This window comes from Astatotilapia calliptera, chromosome 7 (genome assembly GCF_964374335.1).
Source record: "Astatotilapia calliptera chromosome 7, fAstCal68.1, whole genome shotgun sequence".
NCBI lineage: Eukaryota > Metazoa > Chordata > Actinopteri > Cichliformes > Cichlidae > Astatotilapia > Astatotilapia calliptera.
The window spans coordinates 30,141,622-30,167,643 of record NC_137428.1 but is presented as its reverse complement, the minus strand read 5'-3'; the positions used below and the strand labels follow the sequence as shown (position 1 = coordinate 30,167,643).

The window sequence follows — 26,022 nt, the reverse complement described above, 5'->3', positions numbered from 1 at the left end:
TATCCCACTACTCCACACTCTCAAAATGTGAACACAGAGGTTCTCCCTGTGACCCTCCCTCTTCACTACACCTGATCCAAATTTAATGTTGACCAGTTAGCTGAACTTGGTGACTGCCCCTGATGTAAAACGAGTTTGACATCCCTGGACTAATCCGTCTTTACAACGTCAATCTAAATTACGGGCAACACCTCAACGCATCACTCTCTGGTGCAGGTGGGCACTTTACGGTACCTCAGAGAAAACAGAAACAACATTAAGCTGGCAAGAGTTCGCAAGGTCGCTCGTGTGGATAGTCACAGATAAATAAGGAATTAGTTCGGACCTGGACCTGGTTTTAAAAAGTTGAGAGTTCCTGGTGTTCTGACAGTGCCATTTACAAGCCAAACAGAAGATAAACGTCGTTGCACTCAGATTCTGAATGACTAAACTACCAGGAAATGCAGGTGTATCGCTGCTCGGGGACAAGTCCCTGGAGTTCTACCGGGACCCGGTGAGCTTCTGCCAGCAGAGGATCGAAAAACACCGGAGCAGAATGTTTCTCTGCCGCCTAATGAACAGACCGACAGCCTTTATCTGCTCCGTGCAAGGGATGAGAGAGCTGCTGTGTGGTATAGTGAACACTTTCTCTTTTACGACACATAGTTAAACTTTGCTTCCACAGTCAAAGGGATATATGGAAAAAATTTCCTCGAGTAGTCCATGGGAGAGACTCGGGATAGTATTGGGGGAAAATATTATTATTATAGAAGTTTAATTGTTTTTACTTTTACAAATGATTTAAATACTTGCACTTTAATAAATTACTCATATTATATTGCACACTTAAAATGAGGATAGGGCCTATTCAGTGACCAAAATATACCGAGAGAGAGAGAGAAAATAGATTTTTTTAAAGCGTTAATGTTAACACACTGTATTTATTTGTGATTTAGATTTTTTTTAATACATGACTTACTGGACATTAAAGTTTTATAATTTAAATTTTAAAGCACATGCTAGCGGTAGGAATTTGTGTAAACAAATTTAGTCCCTTAAATACAAATATCTCCAACCTTAATTTAGTCGTTTCTGCCTCTCACATTTAAACAGTTTAAATATCCCATGGCATGATTTATTCAACTTATGCATCGTGATGTGATGATATTTTTGTTATGCTGTAAAATAGGAATGAGATCACAGAAGCACTCATGAGAAAAAGCAGAGATTTTCCATGCATGTTGTGTTTAGTACAAATGAAGCAAAGTGTGACGTGGACGTTTGATTGAAGAGTATGCAGAGATGTTATGTGATGTGTTTCAGAGAAGTCCAGTTTGTTTCTTAAGGATCCAACTGACTTGATGACAAACATGTATGGTGACACCATTGTTACTACTAATGGTAAACACTCACACACATACAAGATGGCCCACACTTAAAGTATATTCAATTTGAGTATCAATTTTCCCTTCCCTACTCCACATGCTTTAAATACAAGCAAAAAACTTTGCAAACAGTGACTTGTATTGGTATATTTTAGGTGAGGAGGCATGCCTTCTCCGCCTGTCACTTACCAGCCTCTTTACAGGAAGCTGTTTGGGATCGTGGAGTGATTATATCGCAAGGTAATCATAATATTGTTACAACAGTAATTCATGTATTTGATAGCTGGGGGATGCCTCTGACTGAAGTTTGGGTTGTGGCGGCAGAAATAATTGCATAGATATATGTGACGCAACTGCAAACCTTTCACTGCTGCAGCAGTTGAAATGTGTCCATCCATGTCAAAGGTTTCTCTTGCAAGAGCTGAGTCCCTGTTTGTTTGAGAAACAACAGTTCTTTCCAAAAAAACAGTTGTACTTTTACTTAAGACTAAAATATGTCTGTGCTTGTCTGTTTGTGTCTGTGTAGTGTATGTGAGCGCTGTCTGAAGGACCTCTCTGTCAGGTAACACTTACACCAGTTATATCCACACATATTTACCTTTTTCACGGATATATTTATATGTATTAATGTAGCTCAAAGAATACAATGAGATTTACAACAAGTATTGTTTCACAGTCCGAATAAGTAAAAAGTGATACTCTTTGATAAGCAAGAGTAAAGTTAGGTCCATAAGTATTTTTACTGTGTATGTAGTCCTTTATTTCAGAGGCTCAAAATTAATCAGACAAATTACTGACAAGCAGTTTCATGAGCTGTGTGATCAAAAGGATCACACAGCTCAGCTGCACTAAGAGATCTTAAAAAAGAACTCAGGTGTAGCATCACAGATTCTTACCTTGTTTAAGAAAAAAAATCACTTAAGAAATAAGAAATCTGTAGAAGATAGGTGTATCAGTCTAATGTGTGCAATCGGTGGATGCCATCATGAATATAAATACAGAGGGTTCACCATAAGGTGCAAACCACTGGTTACACTCAGGAACAAGAAGATCAAAGTAGAGTTTGCCAGAAAACTAAAAGAGCCTGTACAGTTCTAGGGAAAAAAGTCTTTGGACAGATGAAATCCAGATTAACTTGAAGGGAAGAGGAAATTATAGAGAAGGAGAGAAACATCTCCTGATCTGAAGGAGACATCACCGTCAACATGGTGGAGATGATGTTGTGGCACGGGCGTGAATGGCTGCCAGTGTAACCAGGTCACGCGTGTTTGTTGATGACGTTTATAGAAGGAGCAGGATGAATTATGAAGGGCACAGAGCAATGATGCAGAACTGATCAGACAGCGCTTTACAGTACAAATGGATAATTACTCAAAGCCAACTGCAAAAGCAACTCAAGAGTTTATCAAGGCCAAGTCACTGAAAGACAAAGAAAGGAAGAAGAATCCTTGGAATAAAAAATGTGTTAGTGTATCCGATTATTTTAGCCTCTGAAAATGGGAGACTGTGTGTAACAATGTCTGCAATAACTAAACAAGTAACCGCCTTGAACCCCTTGAAATAAAGCTGAAGGTCTGCACTTCAGTCACATCCTGATTGTTTCACTACAAACACACTGTGCTGATGTACAGATACAGTGTACACCACCCACCGCAGATGTAATTCACACAACCACAATGACAATATTTTGTCCAAACACACCCAACCTAACTTTGAAACCAAAGCTGTGAAGATGAATATCACCATGTGAAAAAAGTACAGAAGCTTTTTAAATGTAGTTGTTAGGACACTAAAATATAAACGTCCAATGTTTATAATATTCATATTTTCATACATACATATACAGCTTTATGGTGTGTTTCTATCAGTATTTCTTGAAGTCACTTGCTTAAATTACAGTCTCTCCCTGAGCCTGGTTCTGCTGGAGGTTTCTTCCTGTTAAATGGGAGTTTTTCCTTCCCACTGACACCAAGGTCCTTGCTCATAAGGGCTCATCTGATCGTTCAGTTCTCTGTTGTATTACTATAGGGTCCACCTTACAATATAGAGGCACCTTGAGGAAACTGTTATCGTGTTTTGGTGCTGTATAAATAAGTTGAATTGAATAATTTAATTGAATAAACTCATCAATGTGTCTCCGATTGTATACTTGTGTGTGTCTGTGTAGTGGTCAGCCAGAGAGTGTATACACTGCTTTTAAGTCTCTGGGGACAGAGCTGGTGTTGGGCCTTTTTCTGAACGTACGAGCTGAGAAGCAACCTGAACTTTTCCAGGAAATCAGTCAGCTGTGCACCCAGCACTGGCACGGTAGGGCCATACAGATAAATCATACACACACACACACAAAAAAACCCTCGTGCTAATTTTTTATTTTAATTTTTTTGCAGCCTTTTGCATTGATGTTCTTTCTGCAACGTATTTTTATTTAAATATAACACTAAGAAGTGATCAATCTTAACACCTCTGGTAATGTTAAAACATGACAATTTTTTCTTTTGTCTTTTTTTGGCAACTTCAAGTTTTGTGCAATAGACTATTGCAACATCTCCAACGTCCTCTTTCATTCTGGGACCGCACACATTCATCTGTGTGTTTCTGACTCTTTTGTTCTGCGCCTTCTGCCCTCCTCCCCCTCACCCTGCAGGCCTGATCTCTGCTCCAGTAAATGTGAAGGTTCCTATGTGGTCGTCGGGTTTCTCCATTGCCCTCGATGCCAGGAACAAACTGATGGACATCATCAAAGATAAACTGGAGAATGACAAAGAGGGGTGAGACTGCACACACCTCAGTTCATCTGCCACTGCTGCTTTCACAAAAACAAGTTTTTCTCAATTAAATAGTTACATTTCTATCCGGATTGTTTGTGCACGTTTTATATCAAGACAGATATGTTTTATATGTTTTGTATTCCACTTTCTGTTCCTCTTGTGTCTGAATAATGCTACGCAAATAAACTTGACTTGACTGAAGTTAAATGATGTATAAATCTCTCCTTTCAAACATAAATCAGACTCTAGTGGAGGCCTTGGGTCTATACTGATGCTCTGATTTGTATAAGTGGCCCTTGATTAAGGATCCTTTCTCTTTCTTTTCTGTCTCTGCGGCCCTCTCCAGTTTTGTTGGCTCTCTCGGTTCTTTGCCGCTGCCTGACTCAAGTTCTGCAGCCCAGCACCTCCTGTTGTTCATTTCAGCGCTGATCCCGAAAGCCCTGGCATCACTGCTCACCTCCTTCACATTGGCACTCGGTGGGAATGGACAGGTACACAAATACAGGAGAAGAGTTTACAATAAAAAGAGGGAACATTAGTGTTACCCAACTTGTTATATCTTTTTGTAAAGGCAGTGATTATTGTTCTTTCACGTTTATTCAACAACTGCAGGAAAAGCAGCCATGAATGCGCAGGAGGAATCCACGGTAGTAAACAGGCCAGTCACAAAAGCTGTAGATAGCATTGACTCAACATTTAGCTACTTTTCCAGGGAGGTGTGTGTCAGGTCAGGGATAGCATTACAGTACGTTACAGTGTAGTGTTTCAGAAGGGTTTCTGGTTACAGTGTTCCTACGGCGTAGATTTAACACTGAAGTATAAAATCCCCGTTAAGCTGATTGTCTTAGTGCCTCATAAAATACTAACAGTGATCAAAACAAGCCAGTGTTAAGGTAGAAATGGAGTCCACCAATCATACTGTCAAGAAGGACTCAAAAATGCTCAACATACTCAAAAATGCAGTTTACACAGGGACAAAAAAACAAACCTGAAGCTACGGTTAGCCAGCTAGCTGCGATGTTTGCTAGCCATTTGTACACATCAACATGCAGTGGTCTAAGGAGCTTGGAAAGAAAATGTTTGGACTTCTTTAAGAGTCCTTGAAGAGGTTTCACCTCTCATCCGAGAAGCTTCTTCAATTCTGAAGAGCTGAAGAAGCTTCGCGGATGAGAGGTGAAACGTCTTCAAGGAAACTTAAAGAAAATAAACGATGGACATCCACCATGCCATTACCTGATTACTTTTTTTTTTTTTTAAAGACACAAAAAACTAAAGCAATCAAAGCTGTCATCCCACGCCTCTAATTTTGAGCCTTACCAGTATAACTCAAACGTCAGCATCAGCAGGACTTGAGATTCATGTAGGCTCTATATGTAAAATGTTTCAGTTTTCAGTAAAAATCTTTGTGCTCTGACATACAGCTCGTTGTCTCTGTCTCCATGTTCAGGAGAAAGCCCGTCGTCAAGCAGCAGAAGACCCTGATTACCTGTGCCGGGTGCTGCTGGAGGTGCAGAGGCTATGGCCTCCTTTCATTGGTGGACGCAGAATAGCTGATCAGGTAGTTTTTATGTAAATTTCAGTGAATGAGCCAGTGCTCCTCATCTAGCACAATTATACCGTGAGTAATGTCTTAAAAGTGAAAGAGAATGAAGATTTTAATTTCGTATCCATGTCAAACACGTCTGATTTTTCCACCACTCATCTGGTCAGTTAGAAAACTTTTTGCAGAATCTATTTAGTTCTATTCAGAGGTCCAAAGTTTATGAGTGCGGAAGTGAACATCATCATGAGAATATTTAACAACTGAAAAAATACAACCCTGCAGCAGTAATGACTTAAATTGGGAACTTATTGGTTAGTCTGGTGACTTAGCCTTTAGGGTAATGACTAATCTTTGGGACAGATTGTTTACTGTTGCGGATTGTTGCATTTTTAAAAAGCCTAGTCATTGTCAGATGACCAGTAGTTTCAGTGGATTGCATTTTGGCAAATCCTTTTCCTGTTTTTGGTCCACATGAACTCTTCACCTGCATGAAACCAAAGCCTGCTCAGACATCACCGGTCAGCACAATTTGCACTTCAATAAAAACTTGCTGAATTCAAAGGAAATAAATCTAGCAGCATGTGAACAGGTTGCTATTGAAATACCTCCCAGCAAACCTGTGTTTTCAGATATTTTATGGTTTGTATTTGTGTTTATAATTTTAATCCTGAGGTAGAAGTAGTTGTAGTAGTACTTGTAGTAAGCATTAGTTGTTTTGTCTTGCTCTGCCTTCCTCTAGATGGCGACAGCTGACTGTAGATGAAAGACTTTTCTAAGAGCGTTGTCTGTGTATGCTGTCCTGCAGAAGGACTTAGTAAATAAATATTGTATATCTTCAAATGCGGTAATTCAACTTTACAGTCGTTTCGAGACTTCTTCTGTTCTCTCACAGTAGCAGTCAGTGTTAGTGAAAGTCCTCTTGAAACCTTTATTTGTGTGCTTTTACAACTACAGCTGTGAAGGTTCGCCCAGCTGTGAGGTTTACCACAGGTAAACCACTCCACGTGTCAGTTATTATAATATCTTAAAGTTTGTTTAATTGTATTATTATTTTTCCTTTCACCCTGTTTGCTGTGCATGGTCCGTTGGTTCTCATGTGATTATGTAAACTGATATTTTGTAGGCGTGTTTGCTGAGAAAAGTCTAGTAAAATGTAATATGTACACTGATCAGACATCTGCCTGATAGTCAAAGCCCACGTCGTCTCGACTTACCGCCTACTGACTGCTTTTACCCCAAGGATGAGGAATTCAACAGTGTGTCCGCCTCTTCCCTCCGTGGCAGTCTTTGAACCCTGTGACTTCAGCAAACAGGCTTATGCAACAGTCCAATCAGAGACATTGATCTCTCTCTGTGATCGATTTCCTCCGCTTCCCCTCCGGAAGGAAGCGAGTGTGGGAGGGGACGGTGGTGCCAGTGTTTTCGAGTGAGGGTAAAGTGAACTGGTGATGCTCTGAAGCGGAGTGGAAAGTTTTGTCACTCCTGTGAAACATACCAGTGCACCATTCTTGCCAGCGTCAGTGGTTTATACAGAGATATAAATAAGATAAACACAAATGCACGAGCAAGACTTACAGGACTGGGCGCTAGAATATCTACAGTGACTCGAGCAGCTGTGAGAATATTTGTATACTTAAAGATACTCCAGCTAAAGTTTGAAAAGCAGTACTTTGAAGACAACTGGCTGTTAATAATGACATATTGCCAGTGCCATAGCTGATGCCCTGCCAGAAAATGCAAGAGGCAAGTGCTGTGCCTGCTCTGAAAGGACTGATGAGATGTTTATGTGTGCAGGGAAGTGTGTAGGAGAATGAGTGGTCATTAGTATTCACAATCAGGTGGAAAAAAGTGGATCCTCCCATCAGGTGGAACTAAGATATGCAGTGGTGTTTTACAACCTGTGTGCAAGAGTGAATGAGAGAAAGGGGAGGAGGGAGAAAGAATGAAACCAAGTGCTGAGGCATTTCTCAATGAGAAGAGGGAGAATGAAAGAGATTTTCCACTCCACCAGAGAGAGGCAGAGAGAAAAATGAGTGTGCACAGGAAAGAGAAACAGTGATCATGTTCTCCGGCAGTCCATTAGTGCGGCTGCTAATGGATGTAGTGAAAAAGGTGATTTAAAAGGGCAACAATTGGTCTTTTTGCCCCAAGGTGGCTCTTTTCACCAGGGCTTAATGGAAAACTGGGCCCGGGATATTTTGTTTAAAATTGAGTTTTTATTCAGAATTAAAAGTGGGGCCTATTCACTGTGGTTTAAAAGGGTTTTTAACCCTTTCCCCTTTTTGCCAAATGTTGTCTTTATGGGGGAAAGAGTCAAAAGTTTCTTTCTTACAATTGTGCCATTTTCACTGCAGGTCAGGTGCGTATGTACACATGTAAAATGCAGTGTAAAGTAACACAAGCGTTCAGTAAAAGACCAGGAAAGCATTTCAAAGCCAAGTTTGTTACCCACATGATATTTAATAATATGAAAATAATGTGAATATGTCTCTCTGTATGTTTGTGTAGGACTCCACGCTCATGGGGTTTCATGTTCCTAAAGATTTTGGTGTGATTTATATCAGCCATGCCGTCCATCGCGACCCAGAGGTGTTTCAGGAGCCTGATGCCTTCCTGCCAGAGAGATGGAGCGGAAGGTGAGGATCTTTTCTCTCATTCTTTTATTTTATTTTCTAGTTGTCAAGGAGTGTCATCGTGGTAGTAGAATTTCAAACTCGATGTCGACACCTTGGAAATACTTGATACCATTGTCAATACTATGGGGGAAAATAGAGTCATTACAAAACAGAAATTAGAACAATGCAAACAATAACATCAATGACAACACGATTTTTTTAAGTTGCCTGATATGGTGCAAAAAATTGCATCACTAATGCAAAGTGTAGATATGACAAATGTTTAAAGATTGTAAAATGGTAGTGAAAAAAACCCAACACATAAACACAAAAGGACGAGGGGCAGTGAGGTAGTGCCGCGCTTCTGGTGACTTGGTACCATATTTTTGTTGCTGATGAAACAGAGCAGTTAAAGTAGACTGCTATTGTTTCTGTGTAGTTGCTGATGAACTTTTCTCACATTCAATCTGCTGACTGCCTTTAAGAGAAAAATAACTCTTTTCAAACCCAAATAATTATGTTATACTGTAAAACTTATGCTGTCTTTTAAAACTACAGTCAGGGAAATTAGATAATGTTTTGCTACTTACTCCAACATTAATGTTATCGTTTTTTTATTTAGTTGTAACTGCTAACTAAGTAGTAAATGGTCAATTGCTAATAGTTAAACAGCAAATGTTAATGTACACGCCAGCCAGGTAAACATTTATGATAACGGTTTAATACTTCAGTGCTGATGAAACAGGAGCGCTACTGACCTCTCAAAATTCCTCATAGAGTGAAAGTACAGCAGTGCAGTGTGAAGTTGTGTGTCAACTGGAGGGCACGAGGAGAGCACTAATGGTAACAGTACTGTTGCAAACGAGTATATAATCCAACAGTAATTTTGAGGACCAGTTAGTATCTTTTCCTTTCTTTTTTGACAACACTATTATCGAGTTAACAGCTCTTTACAGATATAGACCAAAGTGTCTCTGGTATCCTAGCACCAATGAAGAGGAGTATTGTACAAGAACATGAAAAAGCACGAGGGTTAAAACGAAGGTTTCTAGTCATTCCCAGCATCACCGAAAGTCGCAAACCATGCAGTATTTAGTCATTAATGTCTTTAGAAAAAGCAATCAATTATGCCTAGAACTTCAGCCTTGAAAAGGTAATGTATCAGTCTTTCAGGGAAAAACATTATTAATCAAGGCTTTCCCACAGACTTAAAATATATGAGCTGTGCCTCAAATGAGGTGTTAATTTCATGGGCTTTTTTTTCAAACATAGGTTTTCTTGATGTTGCTGGATTGACCTGCACATTAAATAAATGTGACTGACACACAGCCAAAGAGTAAAAAATTGTAAACTGACAAAATAGCTTCAAGAACGGACAGGACTTTGTGGACCAATGGAAAAAATGGTAAAATTAAAAAAAATGGTGAATTTTTTTTGTTTTGTTTGTTATTCTGAAAATTTCTTAGATCAAACAAGAAGGAAGCAAACGGGCAGTTCTGTTTATACTCCCTTACTGATACATACTTACAAACACGCCACATTTGCACAGTCAAACACAATCAGCATTAGAAAGAGTAAGTGGGAGGAAGCTTTTAGTGCTGTGACACATCAGGGATCGAGGAAATGCGTCACAAAAAGATGTTTAAAAAAACACAAAGAAAAAGATAAAAGAATAAATAATAGAGCATTTTCTTCCATGTGCATTTATACGTATAGTGATTTATAAGGCACTCGATAAAATCTGAAAAGAAAGAATTATAGTAATGGACCCTGCTTTGAGGCATGCCACAAAGCAAAAATGATTCGGGAATAGTTTGAGTAAAATGAGTTGAGTTAAATGGACTTCCAAATAGTAGATGATCTGCTCTACCTCTCGAGCTTCAGCCACCCCAAACGCCAGCTAAGTCCAATTGAGCATCTGTGGATGTGCAGGACAAACAAATCTGACCCACAGAGGCCCCACCTCGGAGCTTACAGGACTGTAAAGGATCTGTTGCTAACATCTTGGTGCCAGATAGCAAAGCACACTCTCAGGGGTCTGGTGGAGTCCATGCTTTGATGGGTCAGGGCTTTTTTGGGAGTGGGACCAACACACGGTTAGGCAGGTGGTCATAATGTTATACCTGATGGGTGCACATATGGCAAATATAATGCTAGTCACAATTTACATATCCCCAAAATGCTTTAGCTTCATTATATAATGGCCAAATGGCTTGCTGCGCAGGCAGGGTGAATACCTGTGTTGTCGATTATATTTTCAGTTCAGCACCTTGTAAAAACTATCTCTGTGTTGGGTTCTTCACCCTGTTGGAAATGCACCATGTTCAGTCTTTATAGCACAGTATTATGCTTATACAGAAAGTATGAACAGCTGAAGAGGTTCTGAAGCTGTTGATAACGTGACTAAATGACAAAGTTATACTGTATTAACATAGGCACAGATAATGGATTACTAATTGCAGCAGGTACCACACAATAACTTCCTGTTTCAATGATAACTTTAAGAATAGCTGAGGGGGTTTAGGCCACATTTGCTGCAGTCAGACTAAAATGCACAGTTTTACTGGATAGAAATGCACTCTTAAAATAGATGACAGCAAGATTAAATCAATAGTCTGTTCTACAACTTGTTTTATGACCGCAAAGCAGAAAAGAGTGCTGGTTAGTACTTTATATACATACGCCCACGTCTTTACTATAGCAACCAATGCAGATAGATAACAGCGCCTGAGCACACAAGTCTGACTGCATCGCTTTTACATGTACTTGCTCAGACTGTCTGCTGGGAAAGTAAAATAAAAAAGCCTTCTGAATACAAAAGGAGATGCATAAAGACTCTCTGTCTGTTACCTGCTCTGGTAAAATGAAACCCAAGCTGGCTCATTCTCTGTCAGCCATTCATCTGTTCATTCACTTCCTTCATTCAACTGTTTATTGTCATTCATGCTCTCTCTCTCATGTGACAGAGAGTGGAGAAAAAAACTATGAATGTATGTATGTAGGAAGGAAGCTGCTGCCATGGAAACTGGTCACCTGTCAGTATCTTCACCAATAGGGATTCCCCTGTGTGTATTTCTGTGAGTGTGTGTCTGTGTGTAGAGTGGGGGGAGAAGCTTTTTTCTCTCCCATGATGCCCTGGGAAAGAGTGTGATGGGTTACAGAAGAATGAGTCAGAGAAGCTCCCATCCTTTTTGCGATGAAACAGTAATAATGTTGAATTTCTTATATATACTGCATATATTTACTTTATTTACTTTTTTGTTGAGCAGAGAAATCTACTGCCATCAGTTGTCATTTTTGAAGGTGTGTGTAGAGACCTCTTCTTCACTCTTATCTTGTTAAAACTAACCTAATTACGTGTTGACTTTTATTTTAAACCAGATAAAACCATCACACCAAATGAAGCAATCTAATGTTACAGTTGGCAGTTTGGAGTTTCTCTCTTTGAGCTGATCCATTATCTTCCGATCGGTTTGAAAAATGGAAGCAGAAGAAATAGCCGGAAAAGCTCAGGAGGAATTGATGGTGCTGAATTCAACAGTCACAGTGCGAGCTTTAGTCAGGTTACGGCATTGGATTTCAGAGGGGTTTGCATTTACAGCATAGATTAACTCTCTCAGGTATTAAAGTAGAAGGTACTTTCTACCTTTTCCCAAGGGGTCGTCACACCAGACGATTCCACATATTTGGTTTGGTACAGATTTTATGCCAGACGCCCCTCTTAATGCAGCCCTTCCATTTATCGGAGCTGGGAACCAGCACTGGGAGCACACTAGCTTCTTACCCCCTGAGGCTGGGTTTGTGCTTCTTTCTGGTCTCGAACTGGGGGTCTTCCATCTGTGAAGTAAGGAGACACAGATGGAAGATGGTACACAAACTCAAAAAAGAAATGATCCTAAAACAGCTTAATAACTTAAGACGTAGATCCAACTAGATACTTATAGCGCAAAAAAAAAAAAAAAAAGAGTCAAAAATCTGTTCAGTCTGCCTAACAGGCAGATACTTTTAGCCTGGAAATGGACACCATTTTAAATACTCTGAAGTGTGTGAACAGAGCACTCAGCTGAGAAGAGAAATCTATGAATGAATAGATGGCATGCTTTGTGTCTGCGTGTGTGAGCATCAGGTAAGATGGTGCAGGGTTAAGGAGTGAGTCAGAGGAGATTTTCCTTGAGATAGTCTGATGTAAAAGAAAACTCTAGAAAAGTCATTAATAAGAAACTGCACAAAAAAAAACAAAAGACAAAGATGAAACGTGGAGTGTAGGCGCTAGAAGTTTGACTATACCTCAATAAAGGTGTGAGTCATCCACATTAAGAAGATGTGTATATTTGTATGGATGATTCTGGTCACCTTTTTGATATTTCTTACTGTCAGTAAATTTTATTGAACCCTGAGAAGCGATCTGTGCGACCAAAGCTGATATATCTTTCATCCTTGCCGTGCAAACCTCTGCTGCCTGTCTTTGCTTGTCTTTATTTTTCATTTATCACCGTGTTTGTTTCCCTTTCCTCCCAACTGTTCCTGTCTCTGGTTTTCCATCTGCCAGTCTTCCTGGTGACCGGTTTCCTGTCTCTCTTGATAGTTGCCCAGCTCATTTTCTTGCCACCTGGCTGTTTAATTTAATGACTGCAGTCCTGTTACATAACAAGCCCACCTACAATCACCACAGTTTCATCTGTTTATTTTTTATTTTTTTGGGCAGTAGCTGGGTGTATTATCTACCGTGTGTGTTCCCGTTCATACTCGTCGTATATTGTGTATGTGTGCTTTTCCTGTTGGAGGCAAATATTGGAGCTGGCAAGTTAACATCCTATCAGCTCAACGCCCACACAGACTCTGGCCCTAGATAAGTGAATCAGAAATGCTACCAAGCACAGATAAAAATCTTAGCTATTGCAGTGGGCTGTGTTGCTAGTTTCACATAAATCCGAGAATAGGGACTTTTCTTCTTGTCTCCAAAAATAGTGAGAGACATCTTTTTTTAAATTTGAAGTAGAAATTATCTGAAATGTCTGTGTTTGCGTACGTCAGCCACTGTATGAATTCTTAGAAACGACACAAACCAGAGTCACCAGTTCATAAAGATAATGGCAGGAGTTTGTCATAGTCTAGTTGAACTAAGTATAACAGTTTTGATAATAGGCTTTACGTTTTAAAATAATAGACTGCATATAAATGACACATAGAATTCAAGATGCTGCCCATTAGTTTGTGCACTAGTGTTCCTAAGCCTCAAGTTTGGCACGTGAGCTAGGCTATAAACTCACACTTCACTTTCTTAGATGCACCTTGCTAGTACTGTGTTGGACCACTTTTGCTTTCAGAGCTGCTTTAATTCTTCATGGCGTAGATGCAACAAGGTGCTGGAAACATTCCTCAGAGATTTTGGTCCATGTTGACATGATAGTTTTACACAGTTGCTGCAGATTTGTCAGCTGCACATCCATGATGTGACCCTCCCGTTCCACCACATCCCAAAGGTTCTCTATTGGATTGAGATGTGTTGGAAGCCATTTGAGTACAGTAATTGCATTGTCATGTTATCAAGCTGGAAACAGCCATCAGAAGATGGGTGTGTTGGTCATAAAGGGATGGACATTAAACAATGCTCAGTTAGTACTAAGGTGCGCAAAGTGTGCTAAAAAAATATTCCCCACACCACCAGCCCGAACTGTTGCTGTTTACAGTCTTCTGTTGTCCAGTTTTGGTGAGCTTGCGTGAACTGTAGCCTACATTTACTGTTTTTAGCCAACAGAAGTAGCATCTGTCATGGTCTTATTATGCTGTTGCAAGGTTACTGTTGCCTCCCTGTCAGCTCAAACCAGTCTGGCCATTCTCCTCTGACCTCTGGCATCAACAAGGCAGAGAACCATTGCTCTGCCTTCTTGGATTGGATATTTTCATTTCTGGTCCATTCTCTGTAAACCCTAGAGATGGTTATGTGGGAAAATCCCAGTAGATCATGAGTTTCTGAAATCCTCAGACCAGCCCATCTGGTGCCGACGACCATCCTACCTTCTAAGTCACTTAAATCACCTTTCTTCCTCATTCTGATTCTCACTTAGAACTTCAGCAGGTCATTAATGCTGTTAATATTTGTGTTAATAAGCAGTTGAACAGGTGTACCTAATGAAGTGACTGGTGAGTGCAACTTTGATGTAGGGTTTTTTTTGCCATTGAACTTTAAATGCAACAAGATGCAAATGAAAATAAATGATGAGAGTTTTTAAGTGATCTGCAGCTATTTGTTCGTCCTCTTCCCTGTCTTCCCTATCTAATAATTAATCTGATGATGCCCTCTTGGCCTCAGTCATGATCTCTCACAGAGCTTTCTCATTATACTTTATTGCAGAAAAATGAATTATACTTCACACAAGAGTATACTGCTCTGATTCACTTCCTATCCACTCAACATATTTGATATAGCATTACGATGGAGTGCTTGGTAAGACTTCCTTTCCCTTCCTATAGTGTACGCCGCACATCTTACTGTTTCAGGATGTACCTAATAGTACATTAAACCATTAGTCAGATGCTAGCGAGAACACTAATAATAACACTTCTCACACACACAAACCATCTGACACAGTAGACCCAGACTATACGCACCACTAATGCTTCCTGTTTGCTTTTAATCAGAGCTCAGGTTTCAGGAAGACAGGATCCATTAGAGGCAAGACACGGCCTGCATCAGATGGATATTGAGTAATGGTTGGAAAGGACCTGCTTTCTTAAGTATATTTTTAAGAAATATTAGAAAGCAGGCATGATGAAGTAAAGTTGGGTCCCTGATTTTTGTTCATTTGTCTTGTGGAACTTCATTCTAAGCTGCACTCTTGGTTGGTTTCCTTTGAGGTCTAATTTATTTGTCTTTTGTGCCAAAGAGAGAGGGGTCAGCTGGATTGATCGAGAATTCTGGGTGTTTTATATGATGCATTGTAGAGTTTTTGATGATGAGCATCACCGTGCAGCAATGCTCTCCTTATTCTTTGTACACATTTTTTCTTCACCCAGCCAAGAGCTGAGATGGAGGCAAGCGATTGGTGCCATTTGTCAGCATTTCTATCAGATAGACAAACAACTACAAAGCCATAAAACTTGGTGCAGAGGTGGAGTGTGGGCAAAAGAAGAGCCCACAGAGAAGCTGCAGTTCATTGTCTTTAAAAGTGAGAGATGAGAGAATTGGCTTTGGTGGGAGACCTGCTTTCTCTTAGTGCCCTTTAGTGTCATTAGTAAAGTGAAACATAAAGTGAAACAATGACCTGAAAAAAACAGTCAGGGTGTTTTAGTTTGAACAACTAACTTAAAAAATACTTTGTATTGACAAAAAAATCTACAAGATACATCTCTGGTTGGTCTATATCAGATTTAAATATGGTCATATGCCATGCTGTGAATTTCTCATGGATGAAACACAACTTTAAATAGCTATTTTTTTTAAACAACCTCAAATACCATTTGGGATAAGTTTGCATAACGTGCATCTTTTTTTAAAATCATTTTTTCAAGATATACCTTTTGATTGACGTTTGTGAAGTCTGTTCAAGATAGATTATTGATTGATTTTTGCATCTCTGATTTGTCTACCCTATGCAAAATTTAATTGTAGCTCTTGTGTTTTGCATATGCAGGAACGAAGGCCATGAGCACTTCCTGTGTTCCTTTGGCAACGGGCCCAGGAGCTGCATCGGAGCTAAACTTACCAACGTCTTTCTGAAGGTGACCTTCACACACAAGCGTGACAAAGAATACATCGACACACACTCTTTAATTATCACTGTAAAAGTGACTTCTTTAACATAAAAGGTTTTTTATGTGGGTTCTGGGGGGGTTTGGGGGTTTTTTTTTACTTCCTCTCTGAGACTCTGGTGCATTTAATGGCTTGTTGAAAGATTTGTGGTCTCTGAGCCTCAGCTCTGCATTTTATATTTTGGGCTTCTGGGTTACATGTGGAGGGAAATCGGCTGAAAAGTCAATGGAAAGTTTACTTGCAATGGATTTATCCTCTTTAGAGACGAAGCAAGCGATGCAGCTGATCAGATGTGAAGTAAGGTCTCAGTTGAGCGAAATATTACTGATGTGAGACTGAGGCATCCAGTTAGGTTGTCTGTAGCAAAACTAATATCTTTCAAAAAAGAATTGACAAGAAGTTCTTAATTTAGATTTTCACACTCCGGATGCTGAACATCAGCAATATAATTTCTAGATGTTGTGTAAACAAGTCTTAAACGTTTAGTTAAATTAGTTAAAGAGTTATCATTAAATGTAAAAATAGAAACTTCATAATCCTCTTAAAAAGATATTTGTGTTTGCCGCAGTCAAACAAAAATTCAGTGTCTTGTTTGGGGTTTTTTGGGGAATATGTAGGCCATATGCGTTAAAACGTTATGCAAACCACAGAGATACGGCACCTATAACAGCATCTTTACTAAATTTTCCTGCACTGAGATCTGATTCGAGCTTCTCATGTCAATCCTTTAATGCAAAAACAGCTAAGCGTGAACCTGTTTACTGCATCTGTGTTAAGTGTGATTAAAGGGTTCAGTTATTGTTGTATGTTTAGATATTATTTTAACTGTAATTAATTGTGTATGTAAATGGGGGAGGGGGGTCTAAACTAACCATATCTGTCATTTGTAAAGAGGTTGCTATTTGTAGCGGTTACAGTAATAGCTTAAGCTAGTAAACTGACAGATGCTGTTATTGTTCAAAGTTAGAGGAAATATAACGTAGATGAAACGTGTGAGTCAGAACAGAGAAACAGAGGATAATGCTACCTTGTGCATAGCAGTTTATCAAGCTACTTTGATAAGCTGCTCCTTAATGACAAGGGGTCACCACAGCAAGTTGCTCCACATGCAAAGTTGGCAAAGTTTTATGTTGGATCTCCTTTCTGACGCAATTCAAAAGGAGAATTGCTTGCTAAGCGAATGTGTAAACCTCCACACCATGGGGCCACTTATTTTGGTATACCTGTTCAAACACTCATTAATGTATGGACATGGTCAATATGACCTTCCTTAGATCAGACAGAGCATCAGAATGGGGAAGAAAGGTGATTTAAGTGACTTTGAATGTGGTAAGGTTGTTGGCGTCAGATGGGCTGGTCTGAGTAATCCAGAAACTGCTGATCTGCTGGGATTTTCACACACAACCATCTCTAGGTTTTATAGAGAACCGTCCAAAAAAGACTAGAGTCCGGCCAGACTGCTTCAAGATGATAGAAAGGTAGCAGTAGCTTAAATACCTACTTGCTCCAACTAATGTGTATTGAACACACAACACATTGAACTTTGTCTGCTAAGAACAAGAAACTGTGGCTACGGTCCAACCCTATACTAGCAAGGACCACAAGTTACAACATAGACATCATGACATATATATTAAGACGTGAAACCAGTGATTGAGCCCACAGAGTTACCAATAAAGAGTCCACTGAGATTGTATGCCATGTGAGCAGAAAGGTAATTGACTGATATGTAACTGGCCTTTTTCCTTGGGTAATCAAAGAACTCAACCCCCGGCTGGCCATTAGACATTAGAGTCCAGGTTTGCAGCACTTCTGTATTGGCTTCATTGTTTTGGGGGTTTTTTAGACCTGGTGGCCGCATCTTTCTTTTATAGCCTACAGTTTAACACAGAGTTAGCAGAGCTTCATTAGCAGAACAGGTCAACTACTTTACCTTTCTCTGAAGTGCACTGGGAAAAACGCTCACAGCGAGCCAGCTGTGGATGACAGCTGCGGCTCAACTGATTGTGGCTGTGCAACCCCCCCAACACACATGCCCACACACACACAGTGGAAAAACCAGTCAGAGAAGGAAACCATCCCCCAACCATTCAGTAAATAGAGCACTGCTCATGGGAATGACGAAATGCTTGGCTGGCTGTGTGTTTATTAGATATACCAGAGGGAAAGATCCGGGCACTGACTGTCCCCTTTTAACCACCTCACAATCCCAAAGGCATATTCACCATAGCTGCCGTTGCCTATATACTGGGCACACGCATATACACACGCAGCCATGAGAACAAGACAGGTGTGTTACAGGTATGACAACAGGAAGCAAAGAGATTTAATTTCCCATGTGGGGGCATTCCTTCTAGAAAGAGGAGGGCACGTAAATAAACGTGTGCGTATGTGTTGTCAGCTTGACACTGGAAAGTCAAAGTGGTGACACCAAGTCAACAACAAATACTGTGAGCCAGTGGATTTCCAGGAAATATTACAGACTTTCAGTTGTCACTGATTTACAGATTTATCTGTGACCAGCTTTGTTTTTAGGCTGTGGTAGATGAAAGCAGGCTTCTTATTTCTGCATATTTGCCAAAGATTTGGTTGAAATGGCTACAGATTTTATCCAGTAGGTCATTTGATAACGTTAGCACCATGAATTTTTATGTATTACAATGTTTCTTTTCAAAACAAGAGTCCTGTTAAATTACTCATAAATATGAATTAAATGTTTCGATGGCCATGAAAAGCCTAGCTGCATGCATGCATGCCTCAGGAAAAGAAAATCCCCTTGCTCACAAGACAACAACGCTTGCTTGTGTACAAGACTTTGAAGTAAAGGAGCGTTTTTGTTCTTGTATTGCTCTGTCATATATTAGTGTGACTGTAATAACTCAGTCTGGATTCTCAGAGCACTGTTAGAACGGTGTTTCAGTTTTTTCTAAACCTCCTCAAAAGAGGTACTCAGATGCTAACATTACCGCAATGAAGGACACACAGGAATATCTCCCACACACCCAGGAAAAGCAGAGCATATATGTGTGATTAGTATTTAACTATATCTGTACAAAATGTAGTTGGCTAATAAATCTACTTAGACTAAAATCTACTAAAACTAATTAGTTAAACTAGTTCACCTACTCAGTTTATTTTTAATTAAATAATCAGGATGTTATTGATGTGCAGGCTTTCAGCTTTATTTCAAGGGGTTTAAAGTAGAGCAGGGCGATATGGCCAAAAATATTTATCACGATATATATTTGAAAATTTGCGATAACGATATAACTGACGATATAATTGATGCGAGACAAAATACAACTCCACAACATTACTAGCGCAAAAAGACAACCTATCATTTATTTTCACTTAAAAATTAAACAAGAAGCTGGTTTTTATGTACATTAAAGCTTTATAAAATGTAACAGTGCAAATGCAAATTCCTTGCTGAAAGTTTAACCAAAAGGCATTTCCAGTAGAAATGGGCTGACATATCCTGAGCATAACCATGTATAATATCCACTGAAGTTAAAAAGAGGTGCTTTGCAACATTAAACTGCAGTGTGCAGTACGTATTTTTCGGACCATAAGGTGCACGGGATTATAAGGCACATTAAGCGAAACAAAGCAGTCAGATAAATCAAACTTTATTAAACTCATTCTTCTTGCTTCCTCCACTTCTGTACCATTGAGTCATTAATGTTGAATTCTCTGGCAGCTGCTCTATTCCCATGTTGTTGCAGTATATTAATGACTAACCTCGTATTGTGGATGGATTATCTCAGTTGTTCTCCTGACTGAAGTTTGGTCCTTTTACAGCATCCTGCCATGCGATTGCATTTGTCTCTAACCATGAGGAACCTTAACGTTAACTTTTATAAGTGGAAAAGTGTTAGTGTTCGTCCTCCAGCTTCACTGTGTATGTTATGCTAACATAGCTGTGTTGCTAGCGATCACGTAGCACATAATTATATACCAGCTAGCCCAACTTCAGTAACCCTACAAACGTCACTGCTGTTTAGTTTCCTGTCTTCATTTATGTTGGAAGTGATAGCAGAGCTGTACGTTTGATTTTTATTTTGTAACTATAATAATAAATGCGAATTCACTGTGTAATTGTGTAACTTTATTAGCAGCGTCCTCCTGAAATGTGCCAACAACATTAAGAGTAACATCCTCCTCTCTGCCCCTTAATGCTTTCTGGTCGCAATGGTAACACGTAAATATTTCTTTCAAAATAAGACACACAACTGCAACACAGGAAAAGATCCAGGGAAACCGAGTTAATGGTAAAAAACATGAAAACCATAAATTTCACACCCGAGCCTCAGCTCTCACGGCCCAGTACCGATCCATGGCCCGGGGGTTTGGACCGCTGCTCTTGAGGAGGCAGGTGCATCATTGTCAAAGTCTATAACCAACCAACAAACAAAAATAATAGACTTTGCCAGTAAACATCTAAAAGAGCAAGCACATTTCTGAAAAAAAGAAAAATCTTTGGATGGGTGACAGGGCTCATATTTTGCATTTTATTGTTAGCCAGTGGGCAGCAGTCTCCCAAGGTCAAGAGCTGTCCTGTTTTCTTCACTGAAAGACATTGCTAGCACAGGGCGCCCACAGAAACACAAAGCAGGAGATGAAGCATCGCTGAATATGCTTCCAAACCAACTTCATTCTAAGCCAAAGACTAGAAAATATGGTGAAGCAGGTCTTCCCTTTGGTTTCACCTGCACAAGTGCCGAGGTAGGTCTCCCTGCAGAATTGGTTTTCCCTGTGTCTCGAGCAGCGCTGGGCTGTTCAAATCATGGACTAACAGTATCCTAAAGTTGTTTATATTTTTAAACCCATTTTGCACAGAGAGGCATTTTTTGAAAAATGCATTGATAGCAACGTTGAATATTATTACACATGAAAAAAAAAACTACATGTAAAATAATTACACCGTGACTCTGCCTTTCTAAATGGAGGGACAGTAACTTCGTGTGTAAATGTAAGCGTGTAAAACCTAAAGATAGTAAGATTGACAGTATTTTGTCTCTATCTGCCATTCTGCAATTCATCTCATGTAAACGGGGCGCACAGCGTGACGTGAAAAAAGGCACATACCTTTGATGTTGCGTGACGAACTCTGTATTCCTCGTCCACACGTAAAAGCAAAAAAATGAGTTTTAAAAAATCTCCATTTTCGGTGATTTTCAAAAATACCCGTGTAGGTCCGGACGTAGCCTAAAAGAGTTAGTAGTTTATTTTATTACTACCTGTAATTTATTGCAGATTACTTGTATTTGTTTAATTGTTTACTAAATGTTTGAGGTGTGAAAAAAACCCCGCAATGGAGCAAAATATGGGTGTGTGTGGTTGGAGGATGTGCAAACATTTTTCTTGTAAAACAAAGGGGGGCCCAGCAAAAAAAGATTGGGAACCACTGCACTAAGACATCATTTATATGTTTTTGTTCTCAGATTATTTAACAGTAAAAACAGCAAGATACATGGGGGTGTTAATGCACGCTATCTAAAATGCAACAGTGAGGGATGACTCAACCCTGCACTCACACTTATGAGTCACTGAAAATGTTGGGTGTGATTGAGTGGAGCTCAGGTGTAGTTCAAAGCAGTTTAATGTCTCTCCTCGTTCGGCTATTGTCCCTCTTCAGCAGGACAGTTATTGTTTCAAATTGGATTACTCATCATAGATAATCAGTTGCTTGTTTTGGATTATTTACGATTGTCATGATTTGTCTCTGTCTCTGGAGATATCGATATATTTGGCCACAGTAGTGAATACACAAAGTAGAATTACCACCTCTCTGATACTTAAAAAAATGAAAAAGTGTTAAATGCAGATGCTTAAGAAATGATGTAGTTTATTAAAGCTGTATAGATGTAGAGCTCGGAATAGATCGCACAGGTGTTCTCTTCCTGTTTTACTATTTACACTTTTATATATTTAATTTACATTTATAAAAATTATTCTACTTTTGATGTGTACAGTTTTAATAAAATTTCTTTTATTTGACTTTACTGGATATTTTTAAGTACATTCTAAATTAAATGATACAGACTGGCATCCATCAGCAGCGTTGCCTCTTAGTTTAGAGAGGACTGAATCAGTGTTTGATGCTGCTTCACAACACAAATGTACACTATATTTTTACTGCTTTTATTTTGCTGCTCAAACAGAATCTTCCCTTATCTCAGTTTTTAAGTTGTTAATCCTGTCTTTAAATAGTTAATTATGATAAATTTATAACAGAGCTATCTGCTTTGCTTTAATGATGCATGTGTTTGATTACGTCTCTTACCGTGCTTAATTACAGAAAAGATCAGACTGGCAGATTAAAGTACATCTGCTTGGCTTTCAGCAGGGTGACCATTTGCACACACACACACACAGACACACACACACACACACACACACACACACACACACACACACACACACACACACACACACACACACACACACACACACACACACAGAAGGATGAGGGCATGACCAGAGTAAAAAGTAGACTGCAGGGATCTAGGTCAGAGATGTGACTCATCGCCTCACTTCATCCTTCCCCCTGTCGTCCTCGCTACCCACCCCCCTCTCATAATTCTCCCTTCATTCCCTCTCCTCTCCTCTCCGTTACTCCCTTGATCCTTCCCCGTTCATTCATCCTCCCCCTCACAAGGAAAATCTTCATTCATAAAGTGGAGAGACGCAGGGGAAATATGTGTTGGTTAGACAGGTCCATGGCTGAGGATAAGCCGGTAAGGAGTGTTGTCTATGACATCACCAGTTCTGAGCTCTCAGTGCTCTCACTAGAATAAAATAGAATAGAATAGTATATGTATGGGGAAAATGAAATAGAATAGAGAATGGAAAGTAATGCTTCATAATATAGGATAATATAGAATAATAGACTGGCAATAATAGAATAGAATGTAGAATTATGTGGAATAGAAGAAAATAGATTAAAATAGGAATATATATAATTACATGAAAAAAGTAATAGAATTGAATACAAGAGAATAGAATTATGTGAAATGCTATGAAACACAGTAGAAAAAACATAATAAAATAGAAAGTAATGAAATAGAATATAATAAATACAACAAATATAATACAATAGAATGATGGGGTATTGGAGGGAAAGCAAAGAATCTAGACGAACTGAACAGAAGTGAAAATTGAAATACAGTAAAATAGAAAATAATACAAATAGCACAAAAAGTAATTAAACAAAATAGAATAGAGTTATTTGGAAAATATTAAAATAGAGTAATAGAATGGAATAATAGTTATATATAAAACAGAATGATGACTAGAACAATATATTGAATGAGTGAAAGAGAAGGGAATACAAAGGAGTGACACTGAGAGAAATGATATGGAATGAAATAAAGGTCTTCTCCTCAAATTATGCAAATTTCTGTGTTGCTCAAAGGAAAATGTGTTTCTAACTGTACGATTTTGTGTCTGAATGTAAGCATTGTTGATTCCAGGTCTAAAGGACCAAATGTTCCATTACAGCTTGCCTGGTAAAAGTTGTTGCATTGCTATTTTCAAACCTGGAAAGGAACACACAAAAACAGGCTTGAAGTGATGTGGAGGCTGTAGCTTTGCAAGTTGGAGACTTATTCAGCGTTGGTGGATGCTCTAGGTCTGCCAAGTGCCTTCAGTTTTAACATTTTGTTTTCGCTCGGCTTTAAAATAGAAAATTGTCACTTACACCCATGTAGCTCTTCACTCTACATAAGTTTCGTTTATGTAAAATGGAGCAAGCACAACCAGAAAACAGTATTTTTGTGTTTCGCTGCCAGGAAGCGTGCGTGTACCTGTTAAACAACTTTGACTGGTGTTTGGACCCTCCAGTGCAGAACCTCGAGTACAAATGGCTGCCCGTGTCTCGCCCTGCCAACCCCCCCACCGTCACCTTTACCCAGCGGGATCACACCCTATCTGGCAGAAGTGACACCAGCTAGGGATGCACAGTATGCTCCATGATGCACCTAAAAACTCTACTAAAAGTCACACATGCCTGTGCAGAAAACGCTGGAGAATATCTTAAGACACGCCGAGGGAAGCCAGCAAACTGTGAGGCTTTCCCCCGCTGTATATAATACAGTAATCATCCCGGGGAAAGCCGGAGAGAGTGCTGGTTTTCCCTCTGTCTGTTCCTCTGCCAGATATTCTGCAGCTTTCCTTGATGACTGCAATGGGAGACGAGATAAATGAGTCATTCTTCAGTTGTTGACTCTGAAACTGCCAAACGGATGTTTGTGTTCTGCCTTTTTTAATGAGTAATATGCAACATTTTAAAAACATTGACCAGATTTTTGACGAGAAAATCTTTATATGAACATTGCCTCTTGCTTAAAATTCCCTTGTGCTCATTTACGTGTTTGTATATATGAGAGCAGAATGTGAAAAAGCTCCAAAAAATAAAAATCCATCCAGGGGGGACACGTGCACGGATGAAAATCGAGGTAAACCCTCAGATTCCATCACTGACTGCAAACCTGTCTCCCCCACCACCACCACCTAGCAACCAACAGTGCTTAGCAACAGTTCGTCATACCGACTTGCCTCCTTTTAGTATGCAAGTCTCACACGCGCACACATACACACACTAACCTGGTTATTTTTGAAAGCGTTCACTTGGCACGCCATCTGAATTCCATGTAAATGACGCCAGAAGGCAATTCAGAGCACGCGTCTGAATTTTAAGCACCATGAATGATTTGAGTCATAAATGGAAACGATTCTGTGCCTCCTACATTTATAAGAATCAGTTTAATGTCATATTTATTAATGTGCAGCTGAAGTATACATGCATCATCTTGTGCTGTATCACTTAGATACCTTGTTGTTACTTGCATTTTGCCTTTAGTAGTGTTTTTATGTTATCGTAAGGTTTGACAGAGGATTCATGCAATGTTCTGAATATCTGAATGTTATCTTATTGGCTGAAAAAAACTTTAAAATTTAATTCTTGTAGTATTTTTATGCATTATATTAGTAAATATTAGTATTTATTTTTCTGACCTCAAGATTTTAGGTTTTACTGTGCAGTGATTTTCCACAGGATGGTTCTAAGAGGTCGTCAAGCAAAAAATGGTGACAGGGAAAAGACTGTTTACAGGCCAGTATTTTTAAAAGCATTTTGAAGTGTATTAAAAACACATACAGTTAAAATGTCCCAATTTAAAAACAAGTTATTAATGCTGTAATTTATGAAGTGTTGGAGGTGCTGCAAGAGCACTCTTTTTTCTGTTTTTTTGTTTTGTTTTGTTCCAATAAAGATTTGTCAGTGAAGTAACACCTAAGCTGTCTAACATGTGGAATGTAAGCTGCGCTGTCTGCATAATCAGCTAAAAGCACGTCTCGGAAAGATGTTCTTGTCCTGTGGGAGCTGCTCAACAAACCTACTGTTCTCTTTGCTGCACTCCTCTCTCTCTCTCTCGCACGCACTCGGCTAAGCTGCCGCCATGCATGTTGCTCGTCTCCGTGTTTTTCACTGTTTCTCTCTAACGCGCACACTTGCAGACATACATCACACAGGATCTGGCAGAAAATGAGGTTCTTGTGAGCAGACTGGTATGACTCACTCTTCTGCCTGCACTTGTCCATTAGCTGACGCTCCTACTCGCAGTTTATGACAGGCAAAAGCGACTTAGAGTGTATCCTCTTATGCATAAGGACATATGGCTCTGTTTTATTTATTGGAGCTTTTTTTTCCTCGTCATTTAACCGTCCACTTTCTGCTTCTAGTTTAAAACACCGGCGAGATACTGGCAGACTAAAGTGTTCAAGTGCGCTGGGTAAAATGCTCCCTGTTTAAGTCCAGCAGTTTATTTTTCAGAGTATGCTCAGTTAGTCTAAAGATTCTTTCACTGGCTTATTTTAAATTTACGTCATTATGGTAGAAAATATACTTAGAGAGACTTGTCATTTTCTTGATGTTTCCGTCTGTACAGAAATAAAAGTTCATAGCCTGAAAAATAAA

General features: G+C 39.4%; 1 protein-coding gene across 1 annotated transcript; it reads left to right on the top strand.

Moving 5' to 3' along the window:
* The first annotated feature begins 215 nt into the window (after nt 1-215).
* Nucleotides 216-26,022, top strand: LOC113025923 (putative cytochrome P450 120). Its single transcript, XM_026174181.2, has 11 exons — nt 216-611; nt 1,303-1,380; nt 1,520-1,604; nt 1,891-1,926; nt 3,532-3,671; nt 4,009-4,132; nt 4,479-4,623; nt 5,580-5,690; nt 8,184-8,311; nt 15,925-16,012; nt 23,837-26,022. The coding sequence occupies exons 1-11, from the start codon at nt 422-424 to the stop codon at nt 23,996-23,998; spliced, it is 1,287 nt and encodes a 428-aa protein (XP_026029966.1). The 5' UTR covers nt 216-421; the 3' UTR covers nt 23,999-26,022.